Source organism: Myxine glutinosa, chromosome 13 (assembly GCF_964187855.1).
Source record: "Myxine glutinosa chromosome 13, kmMyxGlut1.1, whole genome shotgun sequence".
Classification (NCBI taxonomy): Eukaryota; Metazoa; Chordata; class Myxini; order Myxiniformes; family Myxinidae; genus Myxine; species Myxine glutinosa.
This window is the reverse complement of record NC_136273.1, coordinates 57678716-57696845: the sequence shown is the minus strand read 5'-3', so window position 1 is coordinate 57696845 and position 18130 is coordinate 57678716. Positions and strand designations below refer to the sequence as shown.

Here is an 18130-nt window from a genome sequence, read left to right as displayed (position 1 = left end):
AAATGTTGAGTGTCAAGCGTCATTTTTACAAATCATTGGTATGACTCGGTGGGGGCTTGAACCACCGGCCTCCCAGACTCAGAGCAGGCGATCTCATCATTATGCCACCGAGTCCCGTTAAATGATGTGCATGGATGATGACAATGACCATTTATTATGTGCATAGATTATAAGTAATTAACTTGAACTAAAAAAAAGTTGAGAAAAGGGACATGTGGAGGATAGGACAGAAAAGGAGGTGTAGGGGAGTTGAATGGAGGGAGCAAAAGGCAAAGGAGGTTTGAAGGAGTTGAAAGTAATGAGAGGTGCAGGAAAGGGAAATGTATAATATGTATGTCGGGGAAAGGGGCCTTCAAAATTCCACCATTTTGGGGACTTATGAGTTCCCTTGCGAGAAACTTCAATACAGGAGGAGGCTATTAGGCCTATCAAGCCTGCATTATGGTTGCCAACCTTTGGTTGTTTGTGCATACTCCATCCTTTTTAAATACTGAGCATCAAACAAGGAAGTAGCACGTACCAACTCGGTTGGGGCTCATACACAGACCTCCCCAAATTCAGAGAGGATGCTTTAACCATGACACCATCGATGGTTTGGGTTAATTATTATTAGTAGTTGGTCTAGCCTTGATCAGTTGGATCTACTTGCACTTGGCTGCCCCAAACACTGTACTCTTGTGATTGACATTGTTGACCATCATATGTGGATTTTTTTTTAAATTTATGTTAAAGGCTTCAGTCACGGACTATATAGACCTCATCAAGGCCAGGCCTTAAGTAAGAGAGCTGCATTGATAGAAAGGTGAAAAAAGAGAGAATAGTCTAAGAGTTTTTGAGGAAGTAAAAAATCTGCTTTTTGAAAAGGGTGGGATGACAGGTTTGAATATGTCATTGTGATAATACATTAAATTCGCTAGCGCGTAAAGTTTGAATAGAGATGTTGCATTGCTGCATTGACTGACTGCCTGGACACAACTGAGGTTGTGGATCTACTGATATGACCCATGTACTGATGTGGCTCCGTGACTGAAGTTGTGGATCTGCCGTTTGGTGAGGTTCTGGCCTGAAAGGAGAGAAACCTCAGGGAGGAACATTGACCGGCTGATGATCTGTGCGGTCGGGAAGCCAGTCAATATCTTATAATTTAAGGTTCTTACATAATGTTTTAGGAATAGCTGTGCCTGTACAATAATTAAGTAGACTTGTGGGGAACAGACATTAAAAGGTGTGTGTGTGTGTGTGTGTGTGTGTGTTTTGGTTAGAGTGCGCCGGGCGTGCCACTTTGTGGTAAACTTGCGCTACTTTGAGATGTGCATCCTGGCGGTCATTGGGATGAGCAGTATCGCTCTTGCTGCAGAGGATCCAGTTAGGAGCGAGTCCACAAGAAACCAGGTGAGTTCTGGAGATGGGAAAAAAAAACAGATTTAAATTCACAAAGAGTGAAGTCGGACTGCATTGGTTGTTGTTGTTGTTTTAGTGAAATTATGTAGAAGGATGAGGATGAAATTTAGAAAAAAAAAATACCGTATATACCGATGTATAAGATGCACTTTTTTGTTGGAAAAAAAGTCAAAAGTTGGGGGTGCGTACTATACACAGGGATAGAAAAAAACGGCTTCAAAACAAGTCAATTTTCCAATACATTTACGAAAAAAAGTATTTTACGAAAAGCGATCTCGGTTGCACGTTTTCCCCGTTGCGTCATGCACAATTGCGCCGACATGCAGGGCTGCCATTGCTGCTCGTTCGCCCCGGATGGCAAGCAGGTTTTGTACCATTACGTGCTTTCTATGGATTTGCCGCTCAAAGCAACACCGCTTCCGGAATGTGAATAGAACGGCTTTTCCCGCTCTGAAAGGCCACATCGGTCTTTTATTTTGAAGGTCTTTTATTTTATGACTGCAATTGCGTAGCAATCCGAAATTATAGGGCAGATTACCGTAAACGTCAGCTCGGACTGAAAGTCTTCATACGTTCTATCCGGTTCCAGAGAAGAGAAGATCAAGATGTCAAGGCGGTCATACACTTCAGCGTTCAAACTCTCCATCTGCCAGTCTGCAGAAGAGTTTGGGAACCGAGAAGCTGGGAGGAAGCACGGCATGAATGAGTCTGTCATCCGACGCTGGCGAATAACAAAGGCTTCCATAGAGGATATGTCGAGGAAGAAGAAGGCGAACAGGGGAAAATCGGCGAAGTGGCCTCAGCTGGAGGAGCGTGTCATCGCCTGGGTTCGGGAGAAGTGGGCAGAGGGTCACGCCATCTCTACACTTGCTCTCAGGCTGAAGGCAAGGAGCTTCGCTTTGGACGGAGACATCGAAGACTTCATGGCCAGCACATCGTGTGCCGACAGATTTATGGAACACCATAATCTGTCGGTACGACGCCGCACGCACATCGCACAGCATCTTCCCGACGATACGGCCGACAAAACGACACGCTTCCAGGCGTTCATAATCAAGCTTCGCCGGGAGCACAACTACCCACTCAGCAGGATCGGAAACGCTGACCAGACCCCTCTAACCTTCGACATTCCAAAAGGGACCAGCATCGGAGTGAAGGGGGAGCGGACCGTCGCAGTCAAGACCACCGGCCACGAAAAAGACCGTTTCACCGTTATGCTCACTTGCACCGCTGACGGGGGCAAGCTTCCACCGTATGGTGGAAACACAACTATGAGGACACTATCTCCGTGTGTCCTATCTAGATATCTCCGTATATATCTATCTAGATATCTCCGTATATATCTCCGATCAGATATATCTCTGATCTCTCTGTCTGATCAGATATCTCTCCGATCAGATATATCTCCGTATCTATCTAGATATCTCCGTATGTCCTAGATATCTCCGTATCTCTGTGTGTCCGTGTGGACACAACTATGAGGACACTATCCAACTATGAGGACACTATCTCCGACAACTAACACTATCTCCGTATGAGCACAACTACCCGCTCAGCAGGATCGGAAACGCCGACCAGACCCCTCTAACCTTCGACATTCCAAAAGGGACCAGCATCGGAGTGAAGGGGGAGCGGACCGTCACAGTCAAGACCACCGGCCACCAAAAAGACCGTTTCACCGTTATGCTCGCTTGCACCGCTGACGGGGCAAGCTTCCACCGTATGTCGTCTTCAAGTGGAAAACTCCACCCAAGATAAAATTTCCAGCGGGTGTCATCATTCGAGCCCAACAGAAGGGTTGGATGGATTTGGCCCTGGTCCAGGAGTAGCTGTCCGAGTGGGGTAGGCGGGATGGCGGCCTTTCTCGACGACGGAATATGCTGGTCCTGGATGCGTTTCGCTGTCACAAGATAGAAGAAACCAAAGAGCTACTCCGGCATTCCAACACGGACCTCGTCATCATCCCGGGTGGGATGACTTCCCTACTCCAACCCCTCGACGTGGCCATCAATAAGCCCTTCAAAGAAGGTATGCGGCGATGCTGGGCGAATTGGATGTTGGAGGGGGACAAGAGTTACACAAAGAGCGGGCGAATGAGGAAGGTGGACCTCCCGACGATCTGTGGCTGGATTGTAAAGGTGTGGGAGGAGATGCCGCCAGCGATCATAAAGCGAGCCTTTCTCAAGTGCTGTATTTCTAACAGCATGGACGGTACCAAAGATGATATAATCTGGCAGGAGGCAGCTTCCAGTGGTGGCGACAGCGACAACGAGAGCGATGGTGACCTGTACTACACAGACGAGGACTTGCATGCCGTCTTCGAAGAGGAGAGCGACGATGAGGATTTCCTTGACTTTAGCTGAGAAGCCCATCACACACCCAAGCGGACCTTTGCAGGGCCACAACTCCACAATAAAGAATGTTTTAATAATCTCTCTACTCTCTCCTTTCTTCTATGAAGCAAAGAAGCTCCCTCAATTGCATGCACATCTGTACACTGACGCGTGTGTAACAGAATACTGACTACATATAGCTAAATATTTTGTGGGTTTTTTCCTTTCAAAATGTTCATTTTGTGCTACTTAAAGTTTGTGTACAAATGCATAGATTCACGCGACTGTAATCTGAAAATGAATGATTTTTTTTTTTTTTTATGAGGGTGGAAGTTAGGGGTGCGTACTATACACGGGTGCATATTATACACTGGTATATACGGTACTGGATTTGTATATTTATGACAGTCCCTTAGTGAATATAGTTGTTGTGCATTTTTGGATGCTTTCATTGCACATTATTTTGTGTTTAGTGAGTCATTGATCACCAAGAGGAATAGGATGTTGTTCAGAGAAAGTTTGGAATTAGAAATACTCTTAAAAAGGTCCATATTAACTCATTCCCCACTAACTCACCAGTGTTAATCTGTCTGTGGAAGTTTACAGTTGTATTCACTGTCACTTTACCAAAATTGCTTTGACTTTGCAGTACCCATGAGTCTTGCTCTATTGTTTTCAGGTCCTAAAATATTTTGATTACGTTTTCACGGGTGTCTTCACTTTTGAGATGGTTATAAAGGTAAGCCTGAATTCTCTTATTTTTATCATCACTTCCACAACGAGAACAGCACTCAGTAGTGTGCATACCTCAGCCAGGCTGAACAGTTTACTTTTTGTATCCCACTGATAGACCAGTTCTGGATTGGGACCTCAACCAAGATCTCATCGGCATGTTCTTGTCACTTCCATCTTCAATATGAATACATATATGCATATACAGTGCATTCAGAAAGTATTCAGACCCCTTCACTTTTTCACATTTTGTTATGTTGCAGCCTTATGCTGAAATCGTTTATATTCATTTTTTCCCTCATCAATCTACACTCAATACCCCATAATGGCAAAGAGAAAACAGGATTTTTAGAAAGTTTTGCAAGTTTATTAAAAAGAAAAAACTGAAATATCACATTGACATAAGTATTCATACCCTTTGCTATGACACTTGAAATTTAGCTCAGGTGCCTCCCATTTCTCTTGATCATCTTTGAGATGTTTCTACACTTTGATTGGAGTCCACCTGTGGTAAATTCAATTGATTGGACATGATTTGGAAAGGCACACACCTGTCTATATAAGGTCTCACAGCTGACAATGCATATCAGAGCAAAAACCAAGCCATGAGGTCGAAGGAACTGCCTGCAGAGCTCAGAGACAGGATTGTGTCGAGGCACACATCTGGGTTAGCCTACAAAAATATTTCTGCTGCATTGAATGTTCCCAAGAGCACAGTGGCCTCCATAATTCTTAAATGGAAGCAGATGGCCTCACATTATCCTCAAGCACCCTCTGGTACAATGAAGAATTCATAGTGGATTCTATGATGGTGAGCTGCCCAGGCCCTGATGCAGCAAAGCTACCCCCAAACCATAATATTTCCACCACCATGCTTTACAGTTGGTATCAGGTTCTTGTGGTCAAATGTTGTCTTTGGTTTTTGCCAAACATGTCTTCTGGTACTGTGGCCAAATAGCTCTACCTTTGACTCACCTGTCCAAAGCACATTGTTCCAGAAGTGCTGGTCTTTGCCTCGGTGTTCATTGGCAAACTTTAGTCTTGCCCTGATGTTCTTTCTGGACAGCAAAGGTTTCCTCCTGGCACACCTCCCATGTAGATCAAATTTGTGCAGCCTCTTTCTAATGGTAGACTCATGCACTTTGACATCAACAGTGGCAAGAGCTACCTGTAGGTCCCGTGATGACATTCTGGGGTTCTTAGAGACTTCTTTCAGCATCTTGCGGTCTGCTCTCGGGCTGAACTTGCTGGGGCAGCCTGGCCTGAACAAGTTGGCAGTTGTTTGGAATCTTCTCCACTTGTAGATGATCTTCTGGACAGTCGAATGATTGACTTCAAATTGTTTGGAGATCTTTTTAAATCCCTTCCCAGACTCGTAGGCATCTATAACCTTCTTTCTGAAGGCCTCAGAGAGCTCTTTTGATCTAGGCATGGTGAGGCCGCACACTTCAACAACAAAGAGCAAACCAAACTAAATGTCTGAGGTTTAAATAAGACAGGTTCCTCCAAGATCCTCTCTAACGATGTTGTAATCATTTGCACCTGAGCTGGTGCACCTGATTATAATTTTAGGTATTTGTAGTGATAAATGTAGGGGTGTACTTACTTTTTCCACATGCGAAATTTGCATTAATGTTTATTTAAATTATACCATGGACTACAAAATGTAAATGTTTCATGATATTTGTTATATTACATCACCTTTATCTATCAGTATTGTTGAAATGAAGATCAAATAGTTGTATGTTGAAATATGTTGAAAAAGTCAAAACTTTACATGGGGTGTACTTACTTTTTCACGTGACTGTATATATATATATATTTGGAAGGAATTAAATAAGTTACGGGTGTAGCTTCAAGACGATCTTTCATTTTCGGTCATGCATTTGGCCAAATAGGCCTTCTCTGTCTACAGGAACAGCAGGCATGCATATAAGACATTGGTATGATATTGATACAAATATCTATTGAATAAATATTAATGATTTATTTTTAATATTTTTTTTCCCGTTTTTTTTCCATCCATTTTTTCCATGATCATCCCTCTATGTGGAATACTACCTCTCTCAGTCCTCACCTGTGTGCAGTGGGATGGGAAGTCTCTGATGTTCTCATCACTGGAGAACATTCTATATCTTCTTTGAGAAATGAGGATGAGATGACATATTAAAACTGAAGACTAATTCAACAACATTCATCATTAATTTCACCTCATATTCAAAGTGAAGATGGACACAACAACATAATCCTTTTAATGTTGCTTGGCATCCAAGGAGCTGTCGTAAAGTAAGGTTTGTGGACAATAAAGATAAAATTAAATTCACCAATTGTGGGTGAAGAACTATGTTATATCTGGAGTTCTGGTGATAAATGCGAATTTTTTTTTAAAGAAAAAAGCAAATGTATAAATACAAAATTATATGGTCATGAAAGCTGTAATGTATCTCGACAAACTACGATCAACTGTCGTACGCGTTTATTCACTCTGCCGTTCAAGGCCCGATTCACAGCAGCGCCATCCGAGCTCTGGCGTAGGGATACCACCCGGTCCCGGTGTAGGGATACAACGGTGAATATTTGCACTGCATACATGACATCCTCCCCTTTAAGTCCAAAATTACCAAGAGCAATACGTGCTAGATTTCCAGAATTGACATTTCAAAAGCAACATTTCCAAAACATGTGAAAATATGTGTGCAAACGGTTATGAGAATAATGAAAATACGTGAAAATAGAACATGTGTCAACGTGAAAAAAAACATCTTCAAAGATTCAACCGGTCGGGTGCTTTTCTCTCACGCATTGAGCGTCGCGGTGTACCAGTGGATACAGAGTCCGAGGTGATTCCTTTGGGTCGCGGTGTACCAGTGGATACAGAGTACGAGGTCATTCCTTTGGTCTCCATGAAAGGTGTAGCGTTTGCAGAGGTTTTCGGGGCATCCGAGCCGGCTGGAGCGGCCACGACGATCTCCGGCAGTGGCGGGTCGAACTGTTGTCCTGACTGTGACGATGCTACAGGCTCCATCGACTCACAGTGACGGTAGGTTATGTGGTCCTGATGTCGACGAATTTCGCGGCCGTCCTGCAGGCGAATCACACTGGACAGTGGACCTGGCTTCTCGATGATGTCCCCCGGTAGCCACGTCGCACCTGCACCAAAATTTCGGGCAAACACTGGATCTCCAATGTTGATACATCGACTGTTGGACGTCTTATCGTGCACCAACTTTTGATTAAGCTGGCTCTGATAAACATTTGATGATATGTCTGGTTTGAGATTGTCAAGTGTCGATCTCAAGTGTCGTTTCATCAATAACTCAGACGGAGCTGCACCGGTTGTTGATTGTGGCGTGATGCGGTATTTGAACAGGAGACGAGACAGCTTTGTTTCCAGGGTTCCCTCCTGAAGTTTCTGCAATCCGGATTTGATGATTCCCACGGATCGTTCGGCCAAGCCATTTGAAGCCTGGTGATGTGGGCTGACAAACTTATGTTTGATGCCGTTCCGACGTGTGAACTTGGCAAACTCGGTACTGGAAAAACACGAACCGTTATCACTCACGATCATCCTGGGCAGACCATGAGTGGCGAAACAGTGTCTGAGTCTTTCGATGACAATGGCTGACGTAGTACCACGCGTCACATAGGCATCAATCCATTTTGTGTGCGCGTCCGTAATTATTAGAATCATGCTGCCGTTAATAGGCCCGGCATAATCGAGATGTAGGCGATGCCACGGTTCGCTGGGCCATTCCCAGGGATGCAGTGGCGTTTTCGCAGGTGTATTCCGGGTGCTCTGGCAGGGGTAACAATGTCGAACATGATGTTCGATATCAGCATCAAGATTCGGCCACCACACATAGTTTCTGGCGAGTGACTTCATCTTCACAATCCCGGGGTGACAGTCATGGATTTCATCCATGACCCTGGAACGCAGATTTTTCGGGATCACGACACGACATCCCCAGAGTAGGCAACCATTTTCCACGCTGAGTTCGTTTTTACGTGCTTTAAAAGCCGCAAAATCTGGGTCACCCTCAGGTAGCAAATGCCATCCAAGCTGTACAGCCTGGACAGTTCTGGACAGAACGGGGTCTCATCGAGTATGAGTGCGGATCTGGCCGGAATCGACAGCACAATCTTCCAGATGATCCATCAGTGCGATAATGGATCCTGGTGTAGGCGAATCATCAACGGATTCTGGAAGGGGTAACCGACTCATGGCATCTGCATTTGTGATAGACGAACCGGGCTTATAACATATGGTGTAGTCATAAGCAGCGAGAAACAGGGACCAGCGGATGATCCTGGGCGGTAGTGTGTCAGATGTCGCCTTAGTTGGACCAAACAGACTGATCAGCGGCTTGTGATCAGTGCGAATCGTGAAATGATGTCCAAGAAGGTACTGGCTAAATTTGCCGACGCCGAAAACGATTCCCAATCCTTCCTTGTCAAGTTGGGAATAGTTTTTCTCTGCCGGGGACAACGTTCTGGATGCAAATGCAACCGGTCTTTCCGTACCATCAGGCATCACGTGTGATAATACACTCCCCACTCCATACCGACAGGCATCGCATGTCAGCACAAGATCCTTCTCTGGATCAAAATGAACGAGAACATTGGACAATTTGAGCAGATCCTTAGAGGTCTGGAATGCTGATTGCTCAGTAGACCCCCAGCTCTAGGAGACTCCTTTCCTCAAAAGCCGATAAAGGGGGCCCAAAACGTCGGTCACATTCGGGATGTAGCGACCATAGAACTGAAGCAATCCGAGGTATGACTTCAATTCGGTCACATCTCGTGGAGCAGGAGCATCCTTGATAGCTCGGACTTTCTCATCTGTTGGGTGTAGACCCTCGGCATCAATCGTATGACCCAGGTACGTGACTGATGGCACCATAAACTTGCACTTGTCTCGACGCAAACGTAGGCCGGAGTCCGAAATCTTCTTCAGAACTCTCTCCAGGTTCTGTAGATGTTCCGCGTCCGTACGACCAGTAACCAGAATATCATCCTGGTAACAAACGACGTTGTGTTCGGTGGCAAACAAACTGTCCATGACACGCTGATAAATTCCAGGTGCAGATTTCACTCCAAAACTAAGTCGGTGGTACCTGTACAATCCACGATGCGTGTTGATGGTAAGATACTGTTTCGAATTCTCGTCCAAGCAGAGCTGTAGATAGGCGGATTTGAGATCGAGTTTCGTAAAAGTCTTGCCTCCCGTGAGACGAGCATAGAGGTCTTCGATCCTTGGGATTGGATATTTATCCAATGAAGAACACCTGTTCACGGTCATTTTATAATCTCCACATATGCGGATGGACTGGTCCGATTTTATGACCGGAACGATGGGCGCTGCCCATTCGGCATACTGGATTTGCTCGATGATCCCCACATTTTCAAGATGATCCAGTTCCTTGTCAATCCGCTCACGCAGGGCGAAAGGGACTGGGCGAGCCCTGCAAAATATAGGATTGGCATCCCGGTCAACCCTGAGTTTAGCCGTATGTCCTTTCAAGGTTCCAAGCTCATCCTTGAAGACATCCAGGTACGTATCCAGCACATTTTTGAGTGTGTATGCTGCGGTAGGAGAAACGTTGGCTGCCCGGAGTTGATGAATGCTTTCCCACTTTCAGTGATAAATGTAGGGGTGTACTTACTTTTTCCACATGCGAAATTTGCATTAATGTTTATTTAAATTATACCATGGACTACAAAATGTAAATGTTTCATGATATTTGTTATATTACATCACCTTTATCTATCAGTATTGTTGAAATGAAGATCAAATAGCTGTATGTTGAAATATGTTGAAAAAGTCAAAACTTTACATGGGGTGTACTTACTTTTTCACGTGACTGTATATATATATATTTGGAAGGAATTAAATAAGTTACGGGTGTAGCTTCAAGACGATCTTTCATTTTCGGTCATGCATTTGGCCAAATAGGCCTTCTCTGTCTACAGGAACAGCAGGCATGCATATAAGACATTGGTATGATATTGTAACGGTTTTGAGAAGTGGGTAACGAATTTGAGAAGTGTAACGGTTTTTGAGGAGTGTAACAATTTTGGAGGAAGTGTAACGAATGTAAAAAGTATGGTTTTGTTATGTGTAACACCCTCGTAATGTAAATAATGGTCGCAGCCGTCCTCCTAGTTAATTCCATGAAACTTACACGCAGGCCACGATATATCTTTTTAAATAGTGTATTTCCTTATTCTATGTAGGCTAAATATGTGTTTCCCACTAGATTGACTTTGCATTGTATCAAACAAAATAAGCGTAGGCCCTTGCAATTTCCCCAAACATCTCCGCTCTCCAAAGTTCCTTTCAAAAGGGGGGCGAGTGGTGTTCAATCCCGCAAGCCGCCATTGCCCATGTGCTAACCTCGGAGAAGAAAGGCGTGTCTCCACCTCGTCATAGAGGGGAGGAGTGAGCCAGCCCTAACAGCCAATCAGCACCGCGGTGAGCGACCCGGTAGGCGTGCCCTCGGAGCCGGCGGCTTGATTCCGCCCCGAGTGATAAAAGCGACTGTAAGGGACTGCTTCACCAGATGACCTGGGAGATGAGCGAAGAGGCGACACCAAGAGGAGCAGTGAGATGCGAAACGCTCCAAGCCAAAGAGGAGAGGTACTCGGAAAGGAAACCAGCTTTGGAGAGACGCGCTGAAAGGAGGGAGACGGCTCCACCAGAAGGAGAGGAGCAGGTGTGCCGAGCCAGCGCGTGACGTCTACAGCAGCGGATACGCGACGGAGGGTTTTCCCGCCAAAAGCGCGAGGAATTGAGAGCTGCTGCCTCCGACCCTGCCTCCCCCCTCCAGCAATCCACCTCAAGCCCTACCTGCCTGCAATATCCCCCGTGTAAGTGTGAACGTCGTCTGTCCTACTCGTTGTCTTGGGATTAAGTAAATTGAATAGAATAAGCTAACGATGCACTGTGTGACTGCTTTTTCCATCCATTGCTTGTAAATAATTTTGGTCGCTCTTTCTTTTTGCTTGTGTGTGTATAATAAATCTGTTCTTCCTCCGTACTCTGTCTTCTTCTCTTTTCCTTCTCTTTCGGTCGCTTTAGAGGTTTCCCGATTGAATATCTGCGGTGCAATCTGGTCAACGTCGGGTGGAATCGGGTTCTAATCGGGGAGTAACTGTTCGGACGCGGTAATACCAACCGCTCGGTAAAATAACATCTTTGAACCGCGTCTGTAACAATTGGTTGTCAGGAGTTGGATTCGGACCTGGGACTAAATTTGTTAGGCCCAAATTTTGGAACACCAATTGTGTTATTAAGCAACAATTGGTGTCGGGGAGTGAGATTCGAGGCCCGAACCAAATTTTTAAAAAACATCTAGAAAAAAAATTTTGGTCAAAATTACGAGCTGCCGAAATTTTGTTTAATAAAACCCGAATTTTGAGATCGCGCCATGGACAATCAAGGCGATCGGATGTCGGTGGGAGAGATAGACGGGGTAGAATCGACCCAGGACCCCAGGGAAGAAGTGGGGAAAATGGTGGAGGGGAGTAAAGAAGGTGTGGTTGAGGGGGTATCAGGCGCACAAAATGGCGCTCTCGCGCACGAGGTTGGGGCAGCTGCGGCCGCACCCTTTGTACTACCAACGGTGCTCCAAATGCAAGCCTTCATGGTCCAAATCATGGTGGAAGTACAGAAAGAAAACGCTAATAATGAGCGAATAATAAACAAAATGAGGGCTCAGACTGAGCAAATTGAAGCAACAACGAAAGAAATGAGGGCCGATAGGGAGAAAAGGGAGCAGAGGGACAGAGACCGCAAGTTGGGCGAAAGGGTCCCAGGGGTGCACGACGAGGTAACGCGGGTCGAAAAGCGCTGGTTGAGCGAAGCGGAGGAAAGCACGGGTACAATGACGGGGGTAGAAATCGCGACACGGGGTTTGGAAAAGCCGGCGACCGCTGAGGTAGAGGAGGGTGTTTTATTAAAGCCAGCGGTCGCCAAGGTTAATAAAGAAAAAGCAGTGCTGGGAATTAAAATTGAAGAGATGACGGAGGTAGCCCGGGAATTGCAGGGAGAAATGGATTATGTACAAAGTCCCTGCTCACATCACGATGCTGTGCTTAACCCGAATGGAAGTTTGCAGGTTCGCGTGGAGAAAAGGATCCCCCAGGTGAGTCGTGCTGTATATTGTGCGGGTAGATTTTGCAGGAGGATGTTTAGCGACAAAATAATTTTCGCGCGCTTGGGATCGAGGAAGCATCCGGGCGTTGGTGAAGGGTCCCGTGTGAGTGGAAATGGCACGCGTGGGAGGAAAAAGTGTGCGTCGGCGAGTGGGGGTGTTATAAAGTGTGGGAGTGAAACCGAGTGCGAGCGAGAATGCACGTCGGGGTGTACGGAGTGTGACACGAATAGTGAGTTGGTGATGGCGCAGGTGCGAGAGGGCACATCGGAGCGCGAGTGTGAAACCGAGTGCGAGCGAGAATGCACGTCGGGGTGTACGGAGTGTGACACGAATAGTGAGTTGGTGATGGCGCAGGTGCGAGAGGGCACATCGGAGCGCGAGTGTGAAACCGAGTGCGAGCGAGAATGCACGTCGGGGTGTACGGAGTGTGACACGAATAGTGAGTTGGTGATGGCGCAGGTGCGAGAGGGCACATCGGAGCGCGAGTGTGAAACCGAGTGCGAGCGAGAATGCACGTCGGGGTGTACGGCGTGTGACACGGAGAGTAAGGTGGTGGTGGAACGTGTGCGAGGAAGCACACCTGAGTTGGTCATGGCGCGAGTGTGGGAGAGCCCATCCGAGCGCGTTAGTGGGTGGATGCAAGAGTGCACGCCCATGGTGAGTGTTACGGAGGACGTAACGGAGGAGAGGTGTGGACCAAAGTGTGCGCGAGAGGTGTGGTGTGTAACAGGGAGAGCGTTGGTGGAATGTACTGACGGCGTTGGAACGCCAGGTTTGTGAGGGTGAAAGGGGTAGCGTATGCTTGTAAGCATGCAAGTGAAGCATCGACGGTAACCGGGTTAGCGGTTAGGGCGACGGATAGCCGATGCGAGCACTCAGTGCGAGGGGTGCTTTGTTGGGTGCGAGGCCCGGCGCGGGTCGATGCTGCGTCGCTTCTCTTCGAAGCGTCGTTGCCGATTCGGGCTTGGCCCCGCCCCGCACGGTCGAGTCCGGGCCTTGGCGGGCGAGGCGACCGGTCCGGTTCAAGGGCGAGTGGGAGGAAGCGGAACGGTGCCCCCTCGTGGGGACGGGGTTCCGACCGGGGGAGATTGAGCCATCGGGCCCGGGACCGCAAGGTGCCGCGCCGAGATGGTGCGTGGAATCCCGGCCCAACCAAACCACCTCCCTTGAACCGAAAGCCGGACGGATTCAACCTGCAGGCGACCAAACCACCCGAATTGATTGCTCGGCTTTACGAACCGAGTTTAATGATGTCACGACGCACCGAGGCTAGGATATAGCGGACTGTGATGATGATGGTAGTGATTTGATACGAAATTTATAATAGTGGGTAGAATTGGCAGTAAATGGAAAATTTTTGAATTGGTTGGAATTTGGACGAGCAAAATTGATAGTGGAGAGACCCCCGATGTGGTGGGATGGCAAATCCACCATCCCTCACGGAGCTGGGGCAAATGCGCAATAGATAATGGGGTTGATGGCAGTGAAAACTAGCCCGGGTGGGTTAGGATATATCGTGTGTAGGGACCTAGCGAAGATGACATTAGGTAACATTAAGTTTAGTTAGTGACTGATACCTGTAGTGGGGACGCAGGTAGTTTAGTGTGGATGATAATGACGTGGGAGCGCAATAGTTTAAAGGGACGACTGAGAAGCGCAAGTTTCAGAGGGGAGTAGTTAGCTGAGATGATGCCGTGTGTTTGAAGATTGAACAGGTGTGATTGCACAGGTGTGCAACTGAACAGGTGTGTGGAGCAGTGTATGAGGGAGTAGTGGTGATTGCGTGTTGTGTTGACCAAATGGTCCAGGAAGAAAGGAGGGTGCAGGTGGCACCAGGTGTGAGGGCACAGGTGTGCAACAACAGGTGTATGTGGTAGTGTGGAATATCTGGAGTATTGGAATGGATGGTCGTGGAGTGAGTATGGTGGAAATTGTGGAGTGGAGTGGATGGTGCGAAGGTGTGAATGGGGGAAGAGTGGACCCCCATCACGGATACCCGGGGCGGGTAGAGTAAGTGTTAGGTAGAGGGTATAGGTAAATTGTGGTTGGATATTGGCATCTGTGGTGCGGGTGAAAGAATGGTCTTTGGATGGGTGCATTAGTGTTGTGGAAATGGCTGGGCGTGTAGCCTGTTAGTGTGTGTAGTTGGTTTGGGCACTCCACCACTGTGAGGATGTCGGCCAGGTGAGGCCGCAGGTGGGCTCTGGGAGCCGGTAGTAGTTGTTGTGGATGGGGCCCGAGGATCCGGAGGACGGACCCGGGTAGCCCAGTGCCAGAGGGCACCAAGGGGTGACAGAGCCAGGAGAGGGCCTTCCCCAGTTAGTTAGGTTAGGGTGAGGAGCTAGGTAAGCTCGGGTGGCAACTGCAGTGGTGGAGGTGTGCAGGTGGGTAGACCTGCTGGGAGAGCTACACGTCGCAGCCCAGAAATTGTGCGAAGGCACCGGGAGATGAATCGGGGGAGTGAGACCCCAAATTGAGAAGCACGACAGTTTGGTCAATGGGAATTGGTTATTAGAACCCATAGTGTAAGTTGGCCAATGGATTGGCAGGGAGAGACCCCGGGTAGTGTAAAGTGTGTTAAAATCATTTAGAGGATAGTTAGGATGAAGGATCTCCTCGCACCATCTGCATCCACTCACCTGAGGTGACAGGTACTCCGCACCATGCCATGTTTAATTATTTTTGATGCAAATGTTTTGGATTGTGAGACGCATCATGATGTGGGTGTGACATTGTGCGTAATTCCATCTCTCCCTCCTTATGAGGATTGATGATGAATTGGTGATGGCAAATTTTGAAGTCGAGGGATTGTGGAGACGAATTTGGTATAGGGGAAATATGGGGAAGACGTGACAGTAGTGACGAATTGGTAATGTGTAGATTTTGTACATATGGGGTAAGGGCAAGGGTAGTGTAGGTGACAGGGGGGTGACGTACGGTAGGGACGAGCTTTCTCACTTCGCCCTCCGTACGCATTTCGCCTTGCATTGCCTTATTGACGTGTACCCTTGTGACCTTACCCCTCGCTCAATTGTCTCTTTTGTCTCCCACATGACCTGTGCGCCATTGGGTGCCGAGGGGAGCGTGCGTGAGGTGGCCATTGTGCGCACGAGATTCCCAGAACCAGCATGCATTGCGTTGATGTACCACTTTATGGACCGCTGTTCTGCGGCCAAGTACCACTTGATGGACCCCAGGTTCTGGGGCAGGGCACCTCTGTTGGAGACCGGCCATAGTGGCCAGGGAATCTTGCTTGCGGACCTCGGTAAGGTGGCACCTATGCCAAACAGCTGGACCACCCTTAGTTGGCCCCTGAGGCCCTAAATAAAAACGAACACAAGTTGTGCTTTTTATATTTCCAAGTAGGCCGCATGAAGCCAGAAGACGTCGGGAAGAACATCGGCCCAGCAGAGAAAGAGAAGACCACCACCAGTTGTTTTGTTGTGTTTATTATGAACCATGGTGACTGCGCACCGAGTGGTGCTTTTGGTGCTTTGTGGTGCTTTTGGTGCTTTTGGGTGCTTTGGTGGTATTGGTACTGGTGCATCGATGCAATGCGTGCTGTCTCCTCCCTCCCAACAGGAATTTCTTTTTCTTGTTCCCTAAAAAGAAAAAGAAAAAACACAGGTCCTGGGTTGCGTTGTAAATAAGAAATCACGTCACTGTAAATAATGCTCCCCACCGTAAATGTATAGTTTGAGAATAATTCCGTAATTCGGTTAGCTGTGGGCTTGAGTCTGTTAGACAGGGTGCAATGCAATAGGGGGACATACTTATTTGTGTTTTAAGATCGTCACACTCAGGGTCAGGTTAATTGTAGAGGGAATTACACCTACGTGTCACACTAAGTTAAAGTTTTGTAGGCCCGAACACGGGCCTGAAGAAAGGAGGGTGCAGTGTAACGGTTTTGAGAAGTGGGTAACGAATTTGAGAAGTGTAACGGTTTTTGAGGAGTGTAACAATTTTGGAGGAAGTGTAACGAATGTAAAAAGTATGGTTTTGTTATGTGTAACACCCTCGTAATGTAAATAATGGTCGCAGCCGTCCTCCTAGTTAATTCCATGAAACTTACACGCAGGCCACGATATATCTTTTTAAATAGTGTATTTCCTTATTCTATGTAGGCTAAATATGTGTTTCCCACTAGATTGACTTTGCATTGTATCAAACAAAATAAGCGTAGGCCCTTGCAATTTCCCCAAACATCTCCGCTCTCCAAAGTTCCTTTCAAAAGGGGGGCGAGTGGTGTTCAATCCCGCAAGCCGCCATTGCCCATGTGCTAACCTCGGAGAAGAAAGGCGTGTCTCCACCTCGTCATAGAGGGGAGGAGTGAGCCAGCCCTAACAGCCAATCAGCACCGCGGTGAGCGACCCGGTAGGCGTGCCCTCGGAGCCGGCGGCTTGATTCCGCCCCGAGTGATAAAAGCGACTGTAAGGGACTGCTTCACCAGATGACCTGGGAGATGAGCGAAGAGGCGACACCAAGAGGAGCAGTGAGATGCGAAACGCTCCAAGCCAAAGAGGAGAGGTACTCGGAAAGGAAACCAGCTTTGGAGAGACGCGCTGAAAGGAGGGAGATGGCTCCACCAGAAGGAGAGGAGCAGGTGTGCCGAGCCAGCGCGTGACGTCTACAGCAGCGGATACGCGACGGAGGGTTTTCCCGCCAAAAGCGCGAGGAATTGAGAGCTGCTGCCTCCGACCCTGCCTCCCCCCTCCAGCAATCCACCTCAAGCCCTACCTGCCTGCAATATCCCCCGTGTAAGTGTGAACGTCGTCTGTCCTACTCGTTGTCTTGGGATTAAGTAAATTGAATAGAATAAGCTAACGATGCACTGTGTGACTGCTTTTTCCATCCATTGCTTGTAAATAATTTTGGTCGCTCTTTCTTTTTGCTTGTGTGTGTATAATAAATCTGTTCTTCCTCCGTACTCTGTCTTCTTCTCTTTTCCTTCTCTTTCGGTCGCTTTAGAGGTTTCCCGATTGAATATCTGCGGTGCGATCTGGTCAACGTCGGGTGGAATCGGGTTCTAATCGGGGAGTAACTGTTCGGACGCGGTAATACCAACCGCTCGGTAAAATAACATCTTTAAACCGCGTCTGCAACAATATTGATACAAATATCTATTGAATAAATATTAATGATTTATTTTTAATATTTTTTTTCCCGTTTTTTTTTTCATCCATTTTTTCCATGATCATCCCTCTATGTGGACTACTACCTCTCTCAGTCCTCACCTCTGTGCAGTGGGATGGGAAGTCTCTGATGTTCTCATCACTGGAGAACATTCTATATCTTCTTTGAGAAATGAGGATGAGATGACATATTAAAACTGAAGACTAATTCAACAACATTCATCATTAATTTCACCTCATATTCAAAGTGAAGATGGACACAACAACATAATCCTTTTAATGTTGCTTGGCATCCAAGGAGCTGTCGTAAAGTAAGGTTTGTGGACAATAAAGATAAAATTAAATTCAGCAATTGTGGGTGAAGAACTATGTTATA

The 18130-nt window shown here is 47.1% G+C and overlaps 1 protein-coding gene across 1 annotated transcript in view; it reads left to right on the top strand.

Moving 5' to 3' along the window:
* LOC137438368 (voltage-dependent P/Q-type calcium channel subunit alpha-1A) overlaps positions 1-18130 on the top strand; it is a 387802-nt gene that overhangs the window by 201427 nt on the left and 168245 nt on the right. The window contains exons 23-24 of the mRNA XM_078767016.1: positions 1263-1392; positions 4414-4473. Coding sequence (XP_078623142.1) covers positions 1263-1392; positions 4414-4473 — 190 coding nt within the window. The remainder of the gene's footprint in view (positions 1-1262; positions 1393-4413; positions 4474-18130) is intronic.